General features: G+C 41.7%; 1 protein-coding gene across 1 annotated transcript in view; it reads right to left on the minus strand.

Annotated features, from left to right (window-relative positions):
• Window positions 1-8,084: 8,084 nt before the first annotated feature.
• Window positions 8,085-21,533, minus strand: part of LOC109938765 (RIMS-binding protein 2-like) — an 80,276-nt gene continuing 66,827 nt past the window's right edge. Inside the window, exons 10-12 of the mRNA XM_048611764.1 lie at window positions 19,641-19,747; window positions 15,324-15,458; window positions 8,085-9,035 (exon numbers count right to left, since the gene is read on the minus strand). Of these exons, the coding sequence (XP_048467721.1) occupies window positions 8,850-9,035; window positions 15,324-15,458; window positions 19,641-19,747 (428 nt within the window). The 3' untranslated portion in view covers window positions 8,085-8,849. The remainder of the gene's footprint in view (window positions 9,036-15,323; window positions 15,459-19,640; window positions 19,748-21,533) is intronic.

The raw sequence follows: 21,533 nt of genomic DNA on the forward strand, positions 1-21,533 counted from the left end.
TTGTCAGTGGATGAGTGACAGTCAGTAGACTGCTTCAGGCTGAATCATGTCCAGTTTCTTTGAGTGAAGAGGAATGTATCAGCCAGTAAAGTGAAGAGTATTCCATTACACTCCTGACTTGAGCCTTGTAGATGGTGGAGTGTGTTTGGGAAGGTAACGTGAAACACCGCCAAGCCTCTTTCCTGCTTCAGTAACCGTGGCATTTACATTAATTTCAGCTAACAATCTGACCAATGGAAGATTTCTTTTTTTCTCTCTCTCTTTTCTCCCCATTGCCCCCCCAACCCCTGAATTTTAATGGGGATCTGGTGTATGAATATCAAAGGGATGAAGTTAGACTTTTTATAAGATGATCTTTTGCTTGTTTATTAAGGCTGTCACTCAGAATTTATCAATGCGAATCCCATTTTGCTGCTTGTTGATACATACTTGCTCGTTATCTAAGGACTGAAAGTAAACATGCAGACACCAATGAATGTCCTCAATTCTGACCTTTTGGAATGAAGGGAAGCAGCATTACCCCACCCCACCCCCCGAAGTTGGTTGGACTTGAGACACTGCCCCGAGGATCTCCTGGGGCTGAAACGGTTGCTTTCTTAAAAGGAAGACTGAGAAATGGAATGGTTTAGGGCCCAAGCATCTAAAAGCATTTTCTCTAATAGTGAGCTATCAGGAGGGAGTTACACAAATGATTTGAATTTTGCAAGTGGATGTAGTTTTGTAGCTGTACTGAACCATCTTGGCTAGAAGAGCAGCTAGTTACCTAGGTGCTACAGCTGGGATGTTGTCAGAGCCCGCAGCCTACACTGTTTTAGTTCACTTTGTGATTCTCAAGTCAGTTAATTGAGGTCTAGCATGTCAGATTATGGGGACCTTCTGCGCAGAGATGACTCATCCTTTTGACAGGTTGGCTGCGGAAGGACGTAAATGTTTCTGCTTTGTCTTTTGTACTGATGTGCTGGGCTGCACCATCATTAAAGATGAGGATGTTCCAAGAACTGCCTTCTCTCATCAGTTGTTGAACTGTTCACTCTGTCTGGATGTGACAAGACTGCAGAGATTTAATCTGATCCATTAGTTTTCTCATTGTGATTGTCCTGTCTGCTATTAGAAAGCCAAAACATGATGTGCACAGAAAGTACACTAACTATTCTTGCTTACAGAATATATAACCAAATGGTACAACACAACAGGTGGCCATTTTGTTCATTCTGCCTGTGTCATTCCTTGATAATGCTACCTAATATTCCCAATGCTGCTGTTTTCCCCATAGCCCTACACTGTTTCCCCTTCAACTAGCCCTGACCTTATTTATTCCCTTTGGAAAGTGAGTGAATTTGTTTCTAGCACTCTAGTGCATTCAAGGTGATCGCTCTTTCTAAAAATACTGTACATTGATAAAAGAACAAAAGACAATGACTTTAGATTTATGTAACTTGTAACAACACACTGCCTGTGGATATTTCACTACCTGAATTTGTTCTGGCACTTTTTAAAGATGTGTGCATGTGACACACACTGCTATATCTGCTGCCTTATTTAGTTGGTGTTCCAAAATAATTGAATCTGCTACCTGTCTGCCCAATCTTCAGTTTGTTTATTTTTTCCTGAAGTCTCACCACCATTGTATTCACTGTTTGACAGACATTAATTTTGTGATGTCCTCAAACTTTGAAATGATGACTTGAATATCCAAGATTAGATTATAAATTAATGCCTAAAGAGCACCAAATTCTGGGTTTAGAGATTGCTGCTGTATATGTATCTCACCAGTTTGTAAAGCAACTATTCTTCATTACAGTTTCAGTCCCTGAGATGGTCTTGTTTCCATGGAGCTTCAGTTTATGTTGACAGGTTTATTGTGATAATTTACCAACTGCCTTTGCCCTCTCCATATTTTATCGAAGATTTTAATTAGGTTCCTCAGACACTGTTGCCTCCCACAAATGTGTTGACTTATTTTAACCCATGATGTTCCACAAGTTGACCTGGATTGTTGACTCCTTTTAAAAATAAAAGTCTCCCCACCCAATGAAATTAAGCTGATGTGTACTTTTTGGGTTTATTCTTCCCCAGTTTTTGAGCAGGGTTCAGTCCTCTGGCACTTTGCCTTGGCCAAGGGAAACTCCATGACTGTGACCATGGCCCTTGCAATTCCTGTTCCTGCTTTCCTCAGTAACCAAGGATGTAGCCCAGTCAAAGCGAGACTTTACTGTGAACAGCTGCAATAATTTTTATCCAACTGCCCCGCTGCTGCCCCTATATTCTGCAGCATTTCTGTGAAGACATATGCAGCGTGCATTGATTTACTGTCACAGAATCATATCCTTTTTGGACCCTTATCGATCGTACTTCTGACTTGAAAGCAGTAAATCTCTTTTATACCCTTGTTTCTCTTTTTTAAAAAAATTTTTCATTTTTTTTTCTGTGAATCTAATATTTATTCTTGTTTTCTATGTATTTTTAAACTCTTAAGCTTTGTATGCCCTTGATTATACAACCTGTGGACTTTGTTTAAACTTTACCCAAGTTGTTGAAAACCTCCCATTGCTCATTTACTGCTTTACCTGCCAGTCTGTGATTCCAATCCAACTGAATTGGATTCCATGTCTGTTCAGAAACTAATCCTCTTGCAGAAGACTCCTCTTCAGTTTCTGCTGTTGAGATGCCATTGATTGGGAGGACTAATTGATTCCTATGAAAGATGCTTAGACGGTCTAAAAGCACTGGATGCCGTTGAATGTCAGAGGTATCTACCAAATTTCTAAGTGATACTTGGATAAGTTTTAATGTTCTGAACCAATTGAATGTAGTATCCAGTCCAAAGTGAGAGTTTTGTAACTACTCTGATGATTTCTCCCACAGTCTAGATTGGAGATGCCTCTAATATAACTGGTAAGGTTAATTACTTTCAGTAACCTCACATATATGAAAGATTAACTGTCAGTTAATCCCAAATCCACGGGACAGGCCAGACAAGCATTCTTCAGGATGTCCAGCTTCTAGAGCATTGTATTGTCGAGGATGTTGAGCAGTTCTCGATGTGAAGTGGTTTGAAGATTGATCGTGTATATTTGTGCTGTTTTAAGGCGGTAGTTTCCAACAAATCCCTAGTTGCAACATGGGAGCTGTCATTCTCATGACCTCAGTGGCAGCACCTCTGCCTGTGAGTTAGTGGAGTCCAGGTTAATCTCCATGTAGCACTGCAGGGTCCGTGTGGGTGTTGTCTTTCAAGGTGGAATCTTCCTGTTCTGGGTCCGTTGCATTACATGGGGGATAGGGGAATTCTTCCAATGAGCTGGGCCCTTGTAACCTTCAACCAATCTCATTCCAACTAATCAGCTGAACATCTACCTTGCTGCTTGAGGAGGTTACTGGGTGTCTGTTGGCTGCTCTGCTCACCTTTCATAAGTGAAGATATGTTTGACAGAATTTGAGTGTAAAGTGCACTGAGCTATTTTGAAAGCTGCCAGGGTGGCACAGTGGTTAGCACTGCTGCCTCTCGGTGCCAGGGACTCAGGTTGGGTTTGACTGTGGGGTGACTGTGGCGTTTGCACATTCTCCCTTATGTCCACATGGGTTTCCTCCGGGTGCTCCGGTTTCCTCCCACAGTCCAAAGATGTGCAGGTTAAGTAGATTGGCTGTGCTAAATTGCCCATAGCATTCTGGGATATGTGGGTTAGCTATGGGTAATGCGGGGTTACAGGGATAGGGTAGGGGAGTGGGATACTCTTCAGCAGATATGGACTCAATGGGCCAAATAGCTTGCTTCCACACAGTAGGGATTCTATAATATGTCTAAAAATAAATGCAAATTTAATTATTGTTTCTGGGAGACATCGTCTTGTCACCATTCACAGTCAGTGACCTTCAAGTTGGCAGACGGAATTTGTTGCAATCTCCTCTGGTTTGTGACAGATTCTTTTTCTGACTGGATGTATTTCTCCATGCCACAGCCGACTGTTCATCACGATAAAACAAGAGTCTCTCTCTCTTGAATGCAAAAGAGAGGAACATTCTGTGAATGGGGGCACCTGTTCAGAGTTCACCTCTAGCCTAGTGACTCCTGATATTGTCAGACCATAGCCTCCTAACCCTCACCCTATTGCAGGGGTTTTTGTTACTAACAAAAGCTAATCGATCTGGTCTCTGGATAGTTAGTTGCTTTTGGATAGTTCTGATGTTCAGTAGTGACCAGCTCGGGCAGTCCTGCCACAAACAGCCTGTCCTGATGCAAAGTTAAGTTCTCATCCATGAGAACTAGAACTTCCCGGTATGGCACTTTGGAGAATAGGCTCAGTGCAGAAAGCACGTTCTCTCTACTACAAAAACAGAAGTTGCTGGAAAAGCTCAGCAGATCTGGCAGCATCTGTGAAGAAAAAAATCAGAGTTAATGTTTCTGGTCTGGTGACCCTTCCTCAGACTCTGATTTTTTTTTTCTTCTTCACAGATGCTGCCAGACCTGTTGAGCTTTTCCAGCAACTTTTTTGTTTTTGTTCCTGATTTACAGTATCTGCAGTTCTTTTTTTTTCTCTCTCTAGCAGTACTTACTGACACCTTTCAATCCTGGAACTGACAGTAAATTTTCAATACTATTTCTTATGATCTTGGAATATTTATTCCAAAAGCAAATTGCAAAGTTAGTTTTGTGGTATTGAGACTAATTTTCCTAATTTATAACATTTACAGCAATAACTGGGTTTTGTTTTACCTTTTATAAAATTGCTAAAAGGGTATTAGCATGTTTGCTATCCTTGATGTGGACAGACTTCAAATACCATTGCAGTGAGAGGTACTTAGAAATGCTGTCCAGGTTCAGAGTTTCTGCTTTGTGTTGCAGTCTTCTGTTCTGCTCATCCTCCTCTCTTTAACATTAAAATGATTTAGCATACAGTGGAGTTTTTGGAAACTTATTGATGACCAATGGAATCACTCAAGGAAACTCTTCAGATTTAATGTGCCTGAGTGTAAGGTAAGTTGTGAAAAAGCTAGGTTGGGTTTGGATCAGAATTGGGTGTGTTAGATGTTTACAGCACAGAGGAGGCAATTCAGCCCATTATGACTGCTTGTATCAACAAGGACCTGACCCCCCACATCCTGAGGGCTATGGAAATTCAAGTGAATATCTAAATATTGTTTAAACGTTACAAGAGTTTCTGACTCAACCATCCTTTCAGGCAGTGAGTTCCAGACTCTCTCTACCCTTTGGGTGAAAGCAATTCTTTCAACTCTCCTCTGAGCCTTCTCCCTGGGACCTTAAATCTGTGTCACCTGATTATTGACCTCTCTATTAATAGAAATGCGCCTTCCTATCCACCCTATCCATGTCCCTCAATCTTCTACTCCTCTATTAGGGCCCCTCTCAACCTCCACTGTTCCAAGCAGAACAACCCCAGTCTAGCAATCTTTCCTCATGGCAGCATCCTGGTAAATCTTGTCTCCAGTGCGCACAATCTTTTGTATGCAGAATGCCCTGTGTTGTGTTTTTGCTGAGAGGATTATTGGTGTCAATGCTGTTATGAAGAGGCCATTCAGTCCATTATGGTTGTGAAAACTCTTTGAAAGAGTTATCCAGTTAAAGCACCTCCCCACTCCACGCTCTCCATAACCTGGCAAATCTGGTCCTTATTTAGTTTAGGGATCGTTGTGGGGTGGGGTTGGGGAGGTGAGGTGAGGTGCTGTTGTTTTAAGTTTTGTCTTTAAAGAGCATTTTAATCTACAAGAGATATCAAGCTTTTAAAATGGGGATGATAGCACCTGTCTTAACCAAAGGTCTCCTTAAACTAGTGCAGAGTAGCTTCATGCTGTGAGCAAAATCATTGTGGTGCCAAAGTCAGATTTTTAAAATTTTTCATTGTTTGAAGATACAGATGATATAATGTAAAGTTCCATCACTCGTCTGAGCAGGTGAAAGTGTAGTTGTTGCTGTGCACTGGTTATTTTTATCCTTGCTTGAAAGAATGATGCAGGGTCAGGGAAGAGCAATTATTTAAACCAGGGGTTATCCCTTCACTAAGCTACTTTGTAATTTGTTCGACTGTTAAATCTCTCTCACTATTTCCAAAAGGGGTCCTCTTTTTATGGCATTCGTCAAAGAATACAATTGCACAGCTGTTACCCACATTTAAATGCTCCAGGCAGCAGGTTTGCAGCATCTTCAGTGTGGACAAGATGAGTAGGGTCTAGCCCCTGTTGCTGATTGGCCTTCGAATCATAGATTGTGATGATCCATTGCTCCAGTTGAGTTGAAAACAATTGGGCTTGAAGGTTGCTGGAGAAATTTGTAACAAAAATATATATTTTTAAAAACTGCCTTTTTTAAAAAAAATAGCACCTTCCAGAGGGGATGAAGAAATCCTCGATGCAGACCCGATTTTTTAATTTAATAAAAAGCAAAAGAAAAGGCGGTTCCTTCATGTTTTGCAGAGGCACAGCAGATCAGAAGACATTTCAGTGTTGCTGTCCTGTGGACTATGTTCTAGTTGACTTCTGTCTATTAGACAGTCCCATCCACCTAAAGTGAAAGAATGTCAGGATTAGTACAACTGATTAAAAAGGGCACAAAAATGTTGACATTCTTAAAACGTTTTAATTTTTGATTTATAAAGTGTCACAGTTGGAAATCATTATTATGGAAAGCAGATGAGGGATTAATTGTGTTGCATCGCTAAAGTGCACTATGCGTTTTCACTGTCGTTTCTACATGTTCGTAAACTCTGAAATCTTTCTAAAGGTGGCAGAAATAACATTTACAAATATTTTGATCTTGATTTGTAACTCTCCATTGATCAATGTGTGAATGGTTGTCAGGGCAATTGGAATTGAGCTTCCAACATGATGTTCTGTAGCTCCCTCAGTCAGTCACAGAAATCCAAGTTGGCAGTATCCAGCCACTATTCCTCTTTGACCTGGATTTTCCCTGTTACTAGTTTTGATCCTAGTGTGATGTTTGATGAATCAAGCAGTTGGTCTTTCACCATGACTGTTCACTAAGGGAAAATTGTCCTTCTCCCCATTATCACCCATTCCTCATCAATAAGGTACTTATTAACTGTACATCTAATACCTGACACTAACACACACCCTGATCACGAGCTCAACATCTTCCTCCGCAATAACTCTACCATCAGGTTTTTTTAATCTTGACTCTTTCTTAATTGTTCATTGTATTTATAATTCTGAGCAAAGTCAGTTATGTACCCCGTTCATGAGAAATTCTGACCTGTTGCTTTATTGTATTGTTGGCTGTTATAAAATGACTGTTCAAATCTTTGCAATCATTGACAGAAAAATTATTCTTCTTTGGGAATAAGACAATAAAATGCAGATGGGACAGCAAACATCAGCACAGATACAAAGGCCTGAATGGAGGAGCAAATTACTGCAGATGCTGGAATCTACTGAATAAAAATGCTGGAGATCACAGCAGGTCAGGCAGCATCCATGGAGAGAGAGCAAGCTCATGTTTCAAGTCTAGATGACTCTTCAGAGCTGAAGTAAAGTGTGGCAGGGGCAGCGTTTATGCTATAATATGGGGGGGACGGGGGGGAGCTGAATGGTTTCCTGTGCTGTAATTTTGATCAGTGAATCACCAGCGTTATTTGTAATTTGGAGTCAGTGTTGAGGGAAAAAAAAAAACCTCCTGAGGGAAATGTCTGTAGACATCAGTTTCTAACTTAGGAACTGCATTTGCCAGTAAGTGTTCAAGCCATAACATATACAATAGAGAAGGTTATTCTACAAAAAATCAAATTATTTATTTATAAAAACTTTTTACACATGAATAAATTTACACATGCACGCACCCACAGCTGTTACCACAAACATTAAAGACTGGTTAGCTCTTCAGTAAGGATAGCATGTGAATACAGCAATAATTTACAATACTTTACACTGTAGTCTGATTGTTGTAGTCAGAACCTGGGGAGGGAGTAGCATCATTTCATTGGAAGGACATTTTACAAAAAGGAAGGCAATCTGTAAATAATGTATAAAAACAGTAAAACCAAGAATTTACAAATGATCCAATGTACAAAAGAGAAACATCAGTTAAATGTCATTATATTAAATTAAAGGCATGTACGAAATCTGTGTTTAATTGGCTGGTTAATGGTCATTTGCATACTTCCATAGCCACACCTAGTAAGGTGTAAATGTCACTACTGGCCAGCATGTGAAAACACATTAATCAGCCAACCAATTGTTTTTTTGTTGTAATACAAAACCGTGTTGCTCTTAAAACAACCCATCAACTGCAATTTCATGGGAGGAGGCATTTTAGAGTAAAACTCTATCAGTGAACACATTAAAGATATGGTTTCTTTAAAATATGTCTTGCACTGGCTTTTTTTTTTGCATGCCATTATTTTATCAAGAACATATACCAATTTTAACCAGTTTTGGACACAAAAACTGATATCAAGTATACATTTTGAGGGAAACGCATGCATTTTCATGTATGTGGTAGCAGAGAGAGAGGGGTGGTGGGGGCTTGCTAATTGCTTTCCTCTTCAGTTGAATGCCACTTTGTTGTTCAGACAATGAAAGATCACTCTGAGATGGAAAGGTACAGCCATATTTCCAGAGGGGCAGGAGAGAGGGCAACACTGGACACTGACCCAGGTAAGCAAACACAAGACTTTTCACAGTTTGGAACTAATGGCTTTTTGGTGGCGAGAAGTTTAACGAATACAGACAGCACATACAACGTATACCTTCTCTGTTACTGAATGATGGGTATAAAAAAGTAAGATCATTGTGCATCTCTAAGGCAAGGATGTAAAGGGCAGCTATTACACCGTGTGGAAATAAGACAGTGGAAGTGCAGGATTATTCCGAATCCACAAGAATCACTTCACTCCACCAAGCTTCCTCAGCAGTTTCTTTCCTTTTGATAACAGTCCCTTTTTCTTTTTTGAAGCCATATCTCTGGCCCACATTGGGCTGTCTGGCCCATCTACTACACCAGCTCCAGAATGGTGGTGGGGATGTACAGTTGGAGACGGAGCCCTCCTTGGAATGTTTTCACCAGGGACCTAGTGTGCATCATACGATTTGATTAGTTTTTTTAGAAAAAATGTAGAAAGGGATTGCGTTAAAGGGTAAATGAAAACCAGAAGCTGCACACGGATTTTAAAATGCACAAAGGACTACTCTGACTTAATTACAGCACCCAAATATCTCACACCTGAAGATACCATAGTGCAGATTTGTCTAATGCATCCAGCAGCTCAAACTGAACAAGTCTACTTGTCTTAGTTCTGCAAAGAAAATAAACACTAGGTCATGAAAGAAAAAGTCTTCCCCAAAGTCTTGAATTTTTGCTTTTGAACTAAAACAAAAAGAGACCAAGTAAACAATAGCTGACCAACGCGGTTAACTCATGACCTCTGACAAATGAAAATGTTCAATACAAAAAAATTATTTGCGGTGGATTTGGTGTGGGACTAGCAAAGAATTTTCACAAGATCACTTTTGGGGAAGAGTGTTTTTCTTTCACAATCATTTCTAAGTGTAACTTGGTTGCATCAGACCCAGAGGAGCTCCTGCTATCGGTATCTTCAGTTGTTCACTTACGTGAAGGTTACAGTGCGTTTATTAAGATGTGAAATGAACACTCTTCTTCTGTTCCCAGCAGATGAGCAAAGAAACAAAACAGAAAAGATTGCAATGATGATACTGAAATGGAAGAACCGAAGCCCCAAACAACATTGTTACTCACTTGAAAACAAAACAGCCTCAAATTTCATTTATACCTTGATAAAGACTGAGCTTCAGTCATAGCTACATTCTAACCTGGCTGTTGGGTGCAGTCAGGTGTAGCACTGGAGTTTTTATTTCCAATTGTAATTGTTCAAAATTTGTATATTTGCTGGCTTCTTAAATTCCTTTTAGTACAATTTTTTTTTTTTTTTTAAAAATTGCATTTTTGAAATGTAATGCTTTTCATCCTCTTTAAAAGGACAGTTTCTGATTCGCACTGAGTTAGGGTTGCATTCATGTTTGTGCTGGCCCATTGAAGGTGTAATTCACTTCGCCAAACGCCAGACCCCAGACCCCCCTCCCTGTCATATTTCCTTAACTGAACTGGATCATTGTCAGAAATGAAGGACTTCACTGAAGCTGTGTTCATCACCCCCTCAGACTGTGCATCCCAGATCCAAACCAATTGCTGCGTGCAAGAGGTTTTTCCTCATGTCAATCTGTCCCTGTTAGTTATCAATCTTTCAACCAATGCTGACACTTTCTTCCCAATGACTCAAACTCCCTGTCAATTCTCCTCTCAATATTCACCTTTCCAATCTATCTGCTTAACGGAAGCTCCTCATCCCTGGAACCACATTTGTGAAATGTATCCAGCAGAAATTGGCCACTTTTCCTGACTCGAGTGGACTCAATTTATGCTTCACTATTCTTTACCTATCCCCATCACCAGATCCTTTCATTCCTTTCTGTCCCATGTGCTGAACTGGCATCTCCTTTAAAACCCCCTCACATTGTTGGTAACAAGGGGGCATAATTTTAAAGTTTTTTTTTTAACCAGAGGATGGTGGGGTCTGGAATACACTGCCTGGGAGGGGAGTTGAAGCAGGAAATCTCAACTTTTAAAGTACTTGGATGAACACTCAATGTTGTAAAAATCAAGGGCCTAGTGCTGGGAAGTGGGACTAGTGTAGGGGTTAGTACATTTTTGGCAGTACAGACTCAAAGGGCTGAAGGACCTCTTCTGTACTGATTGATTCTGTTACTTTAACTGCTCTGTATGCTAATGAAATCCAATTGCTTTCAGGGTAAAAAGGATTCTCCTGATTTGGATTTATGGCTCTCTCCCTTGACCAGTAAAACACATTTTCTGCATTGCTAGCATTTGCTTTTGTAATCAACCAAGATCTTGTCTTATCTGAGTAGTATTTAGGGTGTTTAGGTGAGTACTATGGGTGTATGAGACTATGGGCCAAGTGTGAAAAACTGGGTTTACAATAGATAGATGGCCAGTGTGGATACAATGGGTCCTAGTCTTTGCTCTGTAAAAACACTTTAACTCGAGTACTGTATGTTTTTGAGAGGAAGAAAGACTCAGTCTGTAATCTTTCCTGATAGTTATTAATCTTTATTTTGTGTGGAGTGGGCATCACTGGCTGGCCAGCACATGTCACCCATCTTTACCTGCCCTTAAACTGAGTGGCTCACTCGGTCATTTCAGGAGGCAATTAGGAGTCAGTCATATTGGTGTGGGTCTGGAGTTACATATAGGCCACACTGGCTAAGGACAACAGATTTCCTGCATTCTAAGGCATTAGTGAAAAGATTGGGCTTTTACAGCAATTCATGCTGGTTACCATGGATACCATAGGCTAGTTTTTAAAATTTATTAATTGAATTTAAGCTCCACCAGCTGCTGTGACTAGATTTGATTAAAACCCAAAAGTACTGCGGATGCTGTAAATCAGGAACAAAAACAGAAATTGCAGGAAAAGCTCAGCAGGTCTGGCAGCATCTTTGAAGAAAAATCAGAGTTAACATTTTGAGCCCCTTCCTCAGGAACGGTCACCGGCCCCGAAATGTTAACTCTGATTTTTCTTCACAGATTCTGGCAGACCTGCTGAGCTTTTCAAAAACAGAAGTTGCTGGTTTGTGGTTCGATTTGAACCTCTCTCCCCAGAGGATAAGGCTCTGTATTACTAACACAGCGACTACACCACCCTATCTTAGTACCTCTCCATTCAGGAATCATCCTCACCAATCTTCCTTTACACCATCTTAACCTAGACTCTGGGATTGCCTGTAGCTATGATCTAATCACAGTTCGATACAAGTTTAACAACTTTCTTGCATTTCAATTCTGACCATCTCAGAATGGCCAGGGTCCTTTGCTGCTTTCTATAATGGCCTCTGCTGCTCCTTTCAAAAGTTAGATGTCTATATCCTCGAATCCTCTCTACCCCCTTTTCCCCCATTCAGGGCTATCCTTCCCCCAGAGCTACATCTTTCTCACACTGTGTACTATGCTGGTCTGTGACATGTAATGACTGGATTGTGATGATAGTATGGGTATATGCTTCTGTTAAAGAAAATCAGTTATTCCCAGGAAAACAATGCTTTGGATTTATTTGTGATGATTTTGGAAGCCACAATATCAGGTACTGGATAACTTGAGGATTTTATTTTAATGGAGCGTGTAATTTGCTATCATTAATCTGTGACTATGGCAACAAAACACTCAGGACACATATTGATCTGTTCTACACTTTGTTAATTACCTATACTTAATGTATAATCGAGTAATCTCTACTTTCCAGATTTGGAAATCATATCCATGGTCAAACAATTGTCAGATACTACTGGTGATAGTAAATGTACATATGCAGACATAAAAACACAGAAAACATTGAGTGCATGCACGCCAAGGATTCTGCTCAAAGAGAGCATTGAGACTGAAGCGAATCGTTGGGATAAACTCCCAGGATGACAACAGAGCAGCATGTGTTTCATTACAACGCAGTACTCAGACACGATAAAATCAACCAAACACATCACAGAAGCATTGAGCAAAATTTGACACTGAGGTACATTGGGAGAGTAAGGAAGTGAGCGAAGAGTTTAGTAAAAGAGGCAAATTCCAGGCAATGCCTGAAAGGAGGAAAATAAAGCCAAAGCCTGCATAGAGTTCCTGACCAAATTCCAGACTTTGGGCCACTAACAACTGAGAGTGAGGCCAGAGGGGCAGGATGAAGGAAATTGTATTGTGCTCCATTAGAATTGTTCACTCTTCTCTTCAATTAACATGACAGGATCCAGGTTAAAGGTGGAATCGTTAACTGGTTTAATTTCTGTACGAAGTTTATGCCATGGCAAGAAGTGACTGGGAGGTAGCTGTGGGGTACAGACAAAAAGCAGGCTGGCTAGGATTGATGGTGTTTATCACCATGACAACTGGCTTTCAGAGTGAAGAGGAACTTTCTGGAATCTTATTCTCCTGATATTGTCTGAGTGAGTTTCTCATCTTGTGCCTCTCTTAAGAGATTGGAGGATGCATAGGACATGTTTGGTGTTGCAAATACTGCATGGAATTTGATGGTCTCCACCAGGGCAGCTTGGAGGTGGGCAAGAGTGGGGGGTAGGGGACAGAAATGTTTAACTAGGTGAAAGGATAGGAATTCCACCATATTCCCAACTCCAGCCCAGTGAAGTCTGAGCTGGGAAGCTCAGGGATGGTCTTCCTGAAATGATGCCCATTAAACAGCTGTTACCATTGGTCAGGATCCAAGTAGAAGGAGGTTGACCAGCACATCCTGCTGTGTTTGCCATCTGGAGGGTGGCAAGGGTCAGAGGGCCTGGGAAAGGAAGCTGCTATCCCAAAGGATATCCCACTGGGAAGTCAATGGCCTACCTTTGCTGTTAACCCCTTCCCCCTCATGTGTGCCTCCTGCCCCCACTGACCTCGGTGCTGCGGTGCTCCTGGTGTCTTCCCCAGTGGTATTGCCAAGTGGTGAGGAGCAGCCATGGCCCTGAATGCTCATACCCTCAGTGGGTTAGAATTTCACTGAGTTGGGGGTTGTTGGAGTGGGGTGGGTTGGAGATGCTGCCTCAGCCTGAAAACACCCACCAGCCTGGCATGGGTCTGACTGCCATTTAATACAGTGGGCCATCCTAGAACAGAGATAAAGTGGAGGCTCACTGACTTTTTAACCAATAGAGAGAAGCCCACCTACTCCAGCTGCAATGCATCAGACAGACTCAGCAAGACAAGCAATTGTCTCCTGTCCATTATCACACGCATTCCCAATTTCTGAACAATTAATTTTGCACACACAACCCTCAGACACTCTCTGTCTGGAAATGATTTACTGTCTGTATGTTAATCTCAGGGTGATGAGAAATTCTGTTACTGAGTGATGGCTTAACTTTGATGGTGTTTGCACCTGACTGCATTTGTACCAACAAGTTGCAGAAAATATCCCCCCACTCCGTTCCTGAAGGGAGTCACACAGTCAAGGACCTAAATGTCTGAAAGTGAAATAGTTTGTCAGTTGTTTCATTGAAAAGTATGGAACTACAGGCACTGTGAAATTAAAATGACAGAAGTGCCAGGGAGGGAATGCATTCACCAGCAATAGTACAGAAAGCAAATGCTGCAGTGACTTCACTAAACAAAGGTTCTGACTATCCCTCTTTCCCATCCACAGTTGAGTGAGAATTTTACAAAAGGCTAAAATAAGATTTAAAATGAACACTTGTCACTGCAATAAAATTGAAACCACCAACCTTTAGCAACATCAGAATAAATAGCATATGGTGCCTCATTAATACCTGATGAAAATATTGAGTTAACTGGATGCTGTAGAAATATGGTCTGCACATTTTGTATCAAGACAAAGCCACGAATACATTGACGTTGGTATTTATGGTGTTGTTGCACTGTGTTAATGTCCTTCTCTGTACCCCAGCCCCAGATCCATTATTGCACATGTCCTTATGTTGCTGTTTCTAAACATCCTGAATGACTTTAAGGAACCAGCATCATTCACACCACAGAAAGCAGAGTTCCAAATGAGAGGCAGTGTTGAATCTGGCTCGCAAGGAGGGAGTAACTGAGTAAAACTGATAGAAGGCATCACTGAAACATCAGCTGAGGTGCAGAAAGCAAGCTCTTATAGACTGGGACTTGATAAGTTCATTTTATTTTGAGCCAATGCTGGAACTAGTCAGCTGTAGGCTAACTGCAGAAACACATGATTAGAACTTAAAAGGAAAGGGGAAGTTTTAGGGCAACTACAGTGTGGTGGCTAAAGAAAATGACATTGTTGTAAAAATAGCAGCTGTCATTTTCACATCCAGGTTGTCTCCCTGATAAAGGGTGGCCATATTGGATCAGCTGCCCCTGGGCAGGGAAGTGTTGGGAAGAGGAAGAATATTTCTCCTGTTTAATGGGTCTGCAAACTCTGAACAATGTGGGAGACAATCTCAAGCCGGTGGCTGTGGTAAACAGATCCACTAGGGGCGCAGAGGCTTCACCAGGTGAAGATAAGGGGCTTTTCACACAGAAGTTTGAGATGACCTTTGGCACTTGCTGCCTCAGAACGGTTTGGAACTCCACCACGAGCTTATCTGGTGATTTACAAACCATACGGTGACTGTGGTGTGAGGCAATAAAATCATAATTGACTAACATATTAATCCTAGAGGATGATGGTTAATGTTTATGTCAAAAAGAATGTTGAAAAGGCAACAGAAACATAAATCCAACAAAAAATCCATGAAATGAAGCAAAACCTGGATGAGTTGATAATTTACTTAAATCCAGTTGAGAGTAAAATACTTGCCCTTTTCCCTTTCAGGCGGGCTGGTGGGTCTTGAGGGTATCTGGAGGGAGCTTCAGAGAGATAGACCTCAACATCATTGGGAACTTCTTCCAGGAAGTTTGAAGGAACAAGACCTCTCTGGCCATTGATCTCCCCCTGTAAGTGAATGACACAATATTAGTACAAAGGACCTCACAGTGGACAGAGAGTCTATTCAGCCCATTGTGCCTGTGCTAGCACTCTGAATAATTAGTTCCCCCCCCACCCCCCACCTCATCCCACCCACTACACTACTCTTCCCCCAGAGCCAAGCAAATGTATCCAAATCCCCCCCAGAAGCCCCAGTTGGATTGTCTTGCACCATCCTTTCAGCTGGTGCCTTCCACATTCCAACAATTCAGTGGAAAATTCATTTAGCTCCCTTCTCCTTGTGGCTGTGTATAATCCAAGGGTCAGTTTCCAGGTAACATTAGTAGGAAGCTGTTGTGAAGAATGGCATTGACTTTTCTACATTACGGTGGGTGGGGGGGAGGGGCGGGGTTGGAGTAATGGGTTGGATGGTGGGGTGGGGCGAAGGTATGGGGGGAGGGGTGTGATGGGCATTGTCAATTAAACATTTAAAAACCCGAGGTGGGCAGAGTATCGATAGGTGTGGAGTATAAGTGGGTAAAATGAGTGAATGTATGGATCAGGCCAGAGCTTCTTCAACAAGAAACATAGATTATATCAAGAAAACCAGATCAAAGTTATCTTCAGGGAGAAGTTGAACTCAACAAATGGTTTCTGAAAATGCACCTTGCACAGACTCCAGGCTGTGAATTTATAAGAATTCCACTGCTCTGATTGATTCACATGGCGTTGATGTCTATGATTAATTGTTTGGCACCATAGAACTGAAACATTGCTAAAAAGAAATGTGCAGTTGAGGCTTTTTGCCTTGCACGCATCAGGATTGAGATGCAAGAAAACCAACTTTATCAAAGGAGTAACAACTTATACAGGATAAATAATGTTTTAACGAAGATCTGTAGCTTGGGTTGTGGTTGGAGGTGTTGGTTGGTTCGCCGAACTGACTGGTTTTCATGCCAATGTTTCGTCTCCCTTCTCAGTGACATAGTCAGTGCTGTGTAGCCTCCATTGAAGCGCTGTTGTTCTGTCCCGCTCTGAATTTCAATGGTCTGGTCTGTCGTGGTGGGCAGTCTTGTTTCTGGTTTTGTACTGTAGTGGTATGTACACTCTGACATAGAAGAACATCAATTTAACTGGGACAATGTTACAGTGCTAGGACAAGCGAGACATAGACAAGCATGAGAATTCCTGGGGGCCTGGTTTTCAAACATCGATGCAATTAACAAACAAGTTGAAATAGCACTACATACAGTACAAAACCAGAAACAAGACTGCCCACCACGACAGACCAGACCATAGAAATTCAGAGTGGGACAGAACAACAGCGCTTCAATGGAGGCTACTCAGCACTGACTATGTCACTGAGAAGGGAGACTAAATGTTTGTATGAAAACCAATCAGCTCGGCGAACCAACCAACAACTCCAACACGATAAATAAATTAAAACAAATGAGAAGAGCACACTGGTTGGTTGGATTACGGTTGGTATGGAGCTGTCAAGAGTCTTATTTAACTGGTTAAATTCAAACGAGGCAGGTCAGCACTGACTGGGCTGGGCATTGTCATGGGGATCCAGCAGGGATTGGCTCAGTCCTCAGTGAAACAATATTCCTTTTGCCTCTGTGTGAATATAACTCGCTTCAAGCACATGCATTTGAATCACACTATGAGCCTGGCTGATGATCTGAAATTGGTTTCTGGGGCAACTTTTAGCATAGTCAGGATTATTTAATAAATGTTGCCCAATAGCACTATCGTATTTAGTGTTGGAAATGATGTTCTGAGTTTTGAGAGTGCTGGCTGGTCGAGTACCATCAGCACACTGCCACCCACAGATAGTCAAGAGGATGTGATGTTATGGTCCACCCATCATTAGGTTCTCTAGCCTACAAACCTGGCAAGACCCCAAGACAGCACGGTGTCTCGGTGGTTAGCACTGCTGCCTTATAGCACCAGGGGCCTGGGTTTGATCCCACTCTCGGGTGACCATCTGTGTGGAGTTTGCACATTCTCCCTGTGTCTGCGTGGGTATTCTTTGGGTACCTCCCACTGTCCAAAGATGTGCAGGCTAGATGGATTGGCCATACTAAATTGCTCATAGTACCCAGGGATGTGTAGTGTAGGTGGGTTATAGGGCGATGGGTCTGGGTGGGATGCTCCAAGTGTCGGTGTGGACTTGTTGGGCCGAAGGGCCTGTTTCTACACTGTAGGAATTCAATTAAACTCTTACATCACCCTTCGTGTATGGGCAATACATCTTTTTGACTTGATGGCAGCTTGGAGTTGGTGGATTGATGGATCCACTCATGGATTTCCTACAAAGTAACAGTATGAGACTCAGAGGGATTTAGCACCTGTAGATCAGCCATGATCTCATTGAATGGTGGAATACATGTTATGGGCTTCTGCTCCTCTCTTTTATGGTCCTGTGGTTATTGTTTATGGTGCGATATCTAGTGAGGTAGTACACCAGATCAAATTGAAGAACAAAGAAATTTCCACATCTTGAACCTAATGATGGAAACTCCTTCCAATCTGTTCAATCCCATCCTGCAATAGAGGGAATTCACTCACAGGACTGTGTTTCATTTTAACCTTATCAATACGTTTACAAAGACACTCACTGGCCAATGCACACATGGGGATTCCTACAGTCCCACATACTATAGGATCGATTGAATTAGCAACTTCATGAATAGGGCCCTCAGCACCTGCTCACAGTGTAAGCCTGACACTAAACTAGGACATATCAAACTATCCTGCACTAATAATAGATGCCCTGTCAAATTATTACTCACTGTTTTTGCACAAACTCATGGAAATGCCTGCAGCCACCATCTGGATGACCCTGGATGGGGAGAATGTCTCCAGCTGCCTCATACTGAGGTGATGCAGCAAACCCAGAACAGAACGAATGTTTAGAAAAGGCCGTGAGGGTGCTCCAAGTGAGTGGTACAGGACAGAAACAAACCCTTCACTCCAACTCATCTGTAGCAACCAGGCATCCCAATCTGACCTGGTCCCAATTACCAGCATTTGGCCCATATCTCTCTAAACCCTTCCTTTTTATATACCCATCCAGATGCCTTTTAAATGTTGTAATTGTACCAGCCTCCACCATTTCCTCTGGCAGCTTGTTCCATACACGCACCACCCTCTGTGAGAAAAAGTTACCCCTTAGGTCCCTTTTAAATCTTTCCCCTCTCACCTTAAACCTATGCGGTCAAGCTCTGGTCTCCCCCACCCAGGGGAAAAGACCTTGGCTATTCACTCTATCCATGACCCTCATGGTTTTATAAACCTCTATAAGGTCACCCCTCAGCCTCCAACAGTCCAGGGAAAATAGCCCCAGCCTATTCAGCCTCTCCCTGTAGCTCAAACCCTCCAATCCCAGCAACATCCCTTGCTGTACTTTCTCAAGTTTAACAACATCTTTCCTATGGCTGGGAGACCAGAATTGAATGCAGTATTCCAAAAGTAGCCTCACCAATGTTCTGTACAGCTGCAACATGACGTCCCAACTCCTATACTCAATGTGCTGATCAATGAAGGCAAGTATTTCAAACGCTTTCTTCATCACCCTGTTCACCTACTGCTCCACTTTCAAGGAGCTATGAACCTGCCATCCTAGGTCCCTTTGTTGGGCAACACTCGCCAGGGCCTTACTATTAAGTGTATAAGTCCTGCCCTGATTTGCCTTTCCAAAATGCAACACCTCACATTTATCTAAATTAAACTCCATCTGCCACTCCTTGGCCCATTGGCCCATCTGATCCAATCATTCACTTTGAGGTGTAGTCACTGTTATGTAGTTAAATGCAAGGGTAGTCTGATCCCATAAAAGGAAAAATGAAACAAGCTGGAGATTTGAAGGGAGCTTGGAAATGTATATTTGCGTACAGCTTTTGGGACTTATTAAAGAGAATGACGGAGATCGTTCGATCAGTTCCCTGGATCCAATAGCAATTGAAGAGAAAATTACATAAATGATTTTTTCTGTGTTTTCTGTCCCTCATTTCAAATATATTTTGTTGTCGCAAATTGATTCACAACCTTTTGGAAGATGTTCCTGTTATCAGGAAGAAATGCAGCAGGCATACACAATGAAATACAGAAGATTTTCTGCACCATGAAGGTAATTCTTTTCTCAGTTCAGTAAAATAAAGACATATTTTAGCTTGTGTGAAATATTGTTTAGGATAAACCTACATAATAAAATCCATCTTCATCTAGTTCTCCCCAGACGCTGATGATGTCCCCGGCACAAAACGTTAATTCAGCCTGAAAGAGAAACAGGAACAGGATTTGGCTCAGTCCTGTTTATGTTAAAATACATTTTTGTATTATTTTGTGTTTGTTCTTTGATAACTGCTTCCAGAGACAAGGGAAGTTGTAACAAATTGGACCTCACCTTGCAGCTACAAACACTGGCATTCCACCCCTGTGGATAAACCTGCATCTATATAGATCCTTACACAACGTAATAACGTTTGGGTCATTAGCAGAAAGGCTTCCATTTTTACAGTGCCTTTCATAACCTCAGGATATTCCAAAGTCTAGCATATCATTAAAACAGAGAAAGACTGCAGAATGTGGTAGAACATAGAACATAGAACAGTACAGCACAGTACAGGCCCTTCGGCCCACGATGTGGTGACACAGGAATCTGGGTGTTCCTTGTACATGAATCAACAAAAACGATTAATGTGCAGGTACAGCAAGGAACTGAGAAGACAAAGCAAATGCTGGCTTTTGTTTCAAGGTGGATGGAAAATAAAAGCAAGGAAATTATGCTACAACTGTTCAGAGGATTGGTGAGGCCACAGCTGGAGCACTAGAATGAGAACTAAATCCTTCGGCTGACTCTAATGTCCCAGAAAAGTCAGGAATGGGTCTGCAATTCAGAAACATTGAGGCATGGGACCAAAAATTTGAATGTTCCTTTCTAACGGAGCCCTATCCAGGCCCTTTCCTGATAGACAGGGAAAGCTTTAGGTTAGCTTCGGGTTGTGAACCTATGCACCACGGATTACAATGTCAGGGCTGCCAGTGACCATCCAGGGACTGGGTTGGGGGGTTGGGGTGGTGTGAAACTTCTGTGTCCCCCAGGGGGGTTATCCATGTTTTGGAATCCTCTGGAAACCCCAAAGTGGATGTCATGAATCCTGGGGGTAGGAAGCTGAGAAAATGGCAACAATCTAACAGGAAAATGTTACTTTTTTTGACAACTTAGATGGTGCACAGTGTTTTTAATCCATTGATTGATCAGTATTGTAAAGATAGGTTCAGCATTATGTTGGCCAGCATGTGTAAGAGTTGATTAGGGTACTTTTCCCAGTAGAAAAAGCAGGTTAAGATAGTCTTTGTGAACCCTCTTGTCATGGTCTAAATATTCAGACAGATTTTACTTAGGAAACAAAATTGGTTTGCAGCTTGAACTTAGAAAATTATATTTCTTTTCAAATTCAATAAGCCACATTGTCTGGAGCTATAATTATTTATTTTGACAGCCAAGCCCATTATGAATGTTTGACTGAGTTTCAAAACCTAATGTTGCACTTAGATGAGCAGGGAGAATATTTACAGAATAAAGAGTGCAAGTTTCTATTTTCCTACATTTTCTGATTATGGACTAAAATGGAAAAAGACTTTTTTTTAAAACCAAAGACCGAGAAAAGAATTGCTACAGTTTTGAAAAGAAGTCACTGTGATGCACTGAGATTGTGTTTACATTGCTGCTTTGCAAGCAGTGGTGGGGGTGGACAGATATGACATCACTAGGTCTGGCAACAAGTAGCTGATTGGTTTCTGCAAATGTGACTAGTTGTGGATGCCTGGCGACAGCTTTCTTATTGGCTCCTGGACAGGAGAAAAGCTCAGGGGTTTATAATAAAGGGTGAGAAGTCTCTGGAATACTGAAAAAAACAGGTCTCGATCTCTCTGCAGTAAAAGTACATGAAGCCTGAAGAAAGACACATTTTTTCCCAACCAGTTAGTATAAGCTGTACCTTTAACCAGTGTCTAAGAGACTTTGTAGTTTGCAAAGTACACTTTGTAATGTACCAATCACCCTGTGAAGAAGTGAAAGAACCTGGACAAAGG

Source organism: Rhincodon typus, chromosome 24 (assembly GCF_021869965.1).
Source record: "Rhincodon typus isolate 14 chromosome 24, sRhiTyp1.1, whole genome shotgun sequence".
NCBI classification, from domain to species: domain Eukaryota; kingdom Metazoa; phylum Chordata; class Chondrichthyes; order Orectolobiformes; family Rhincodontidae; genus Rhincodon; species Rhincodon typus.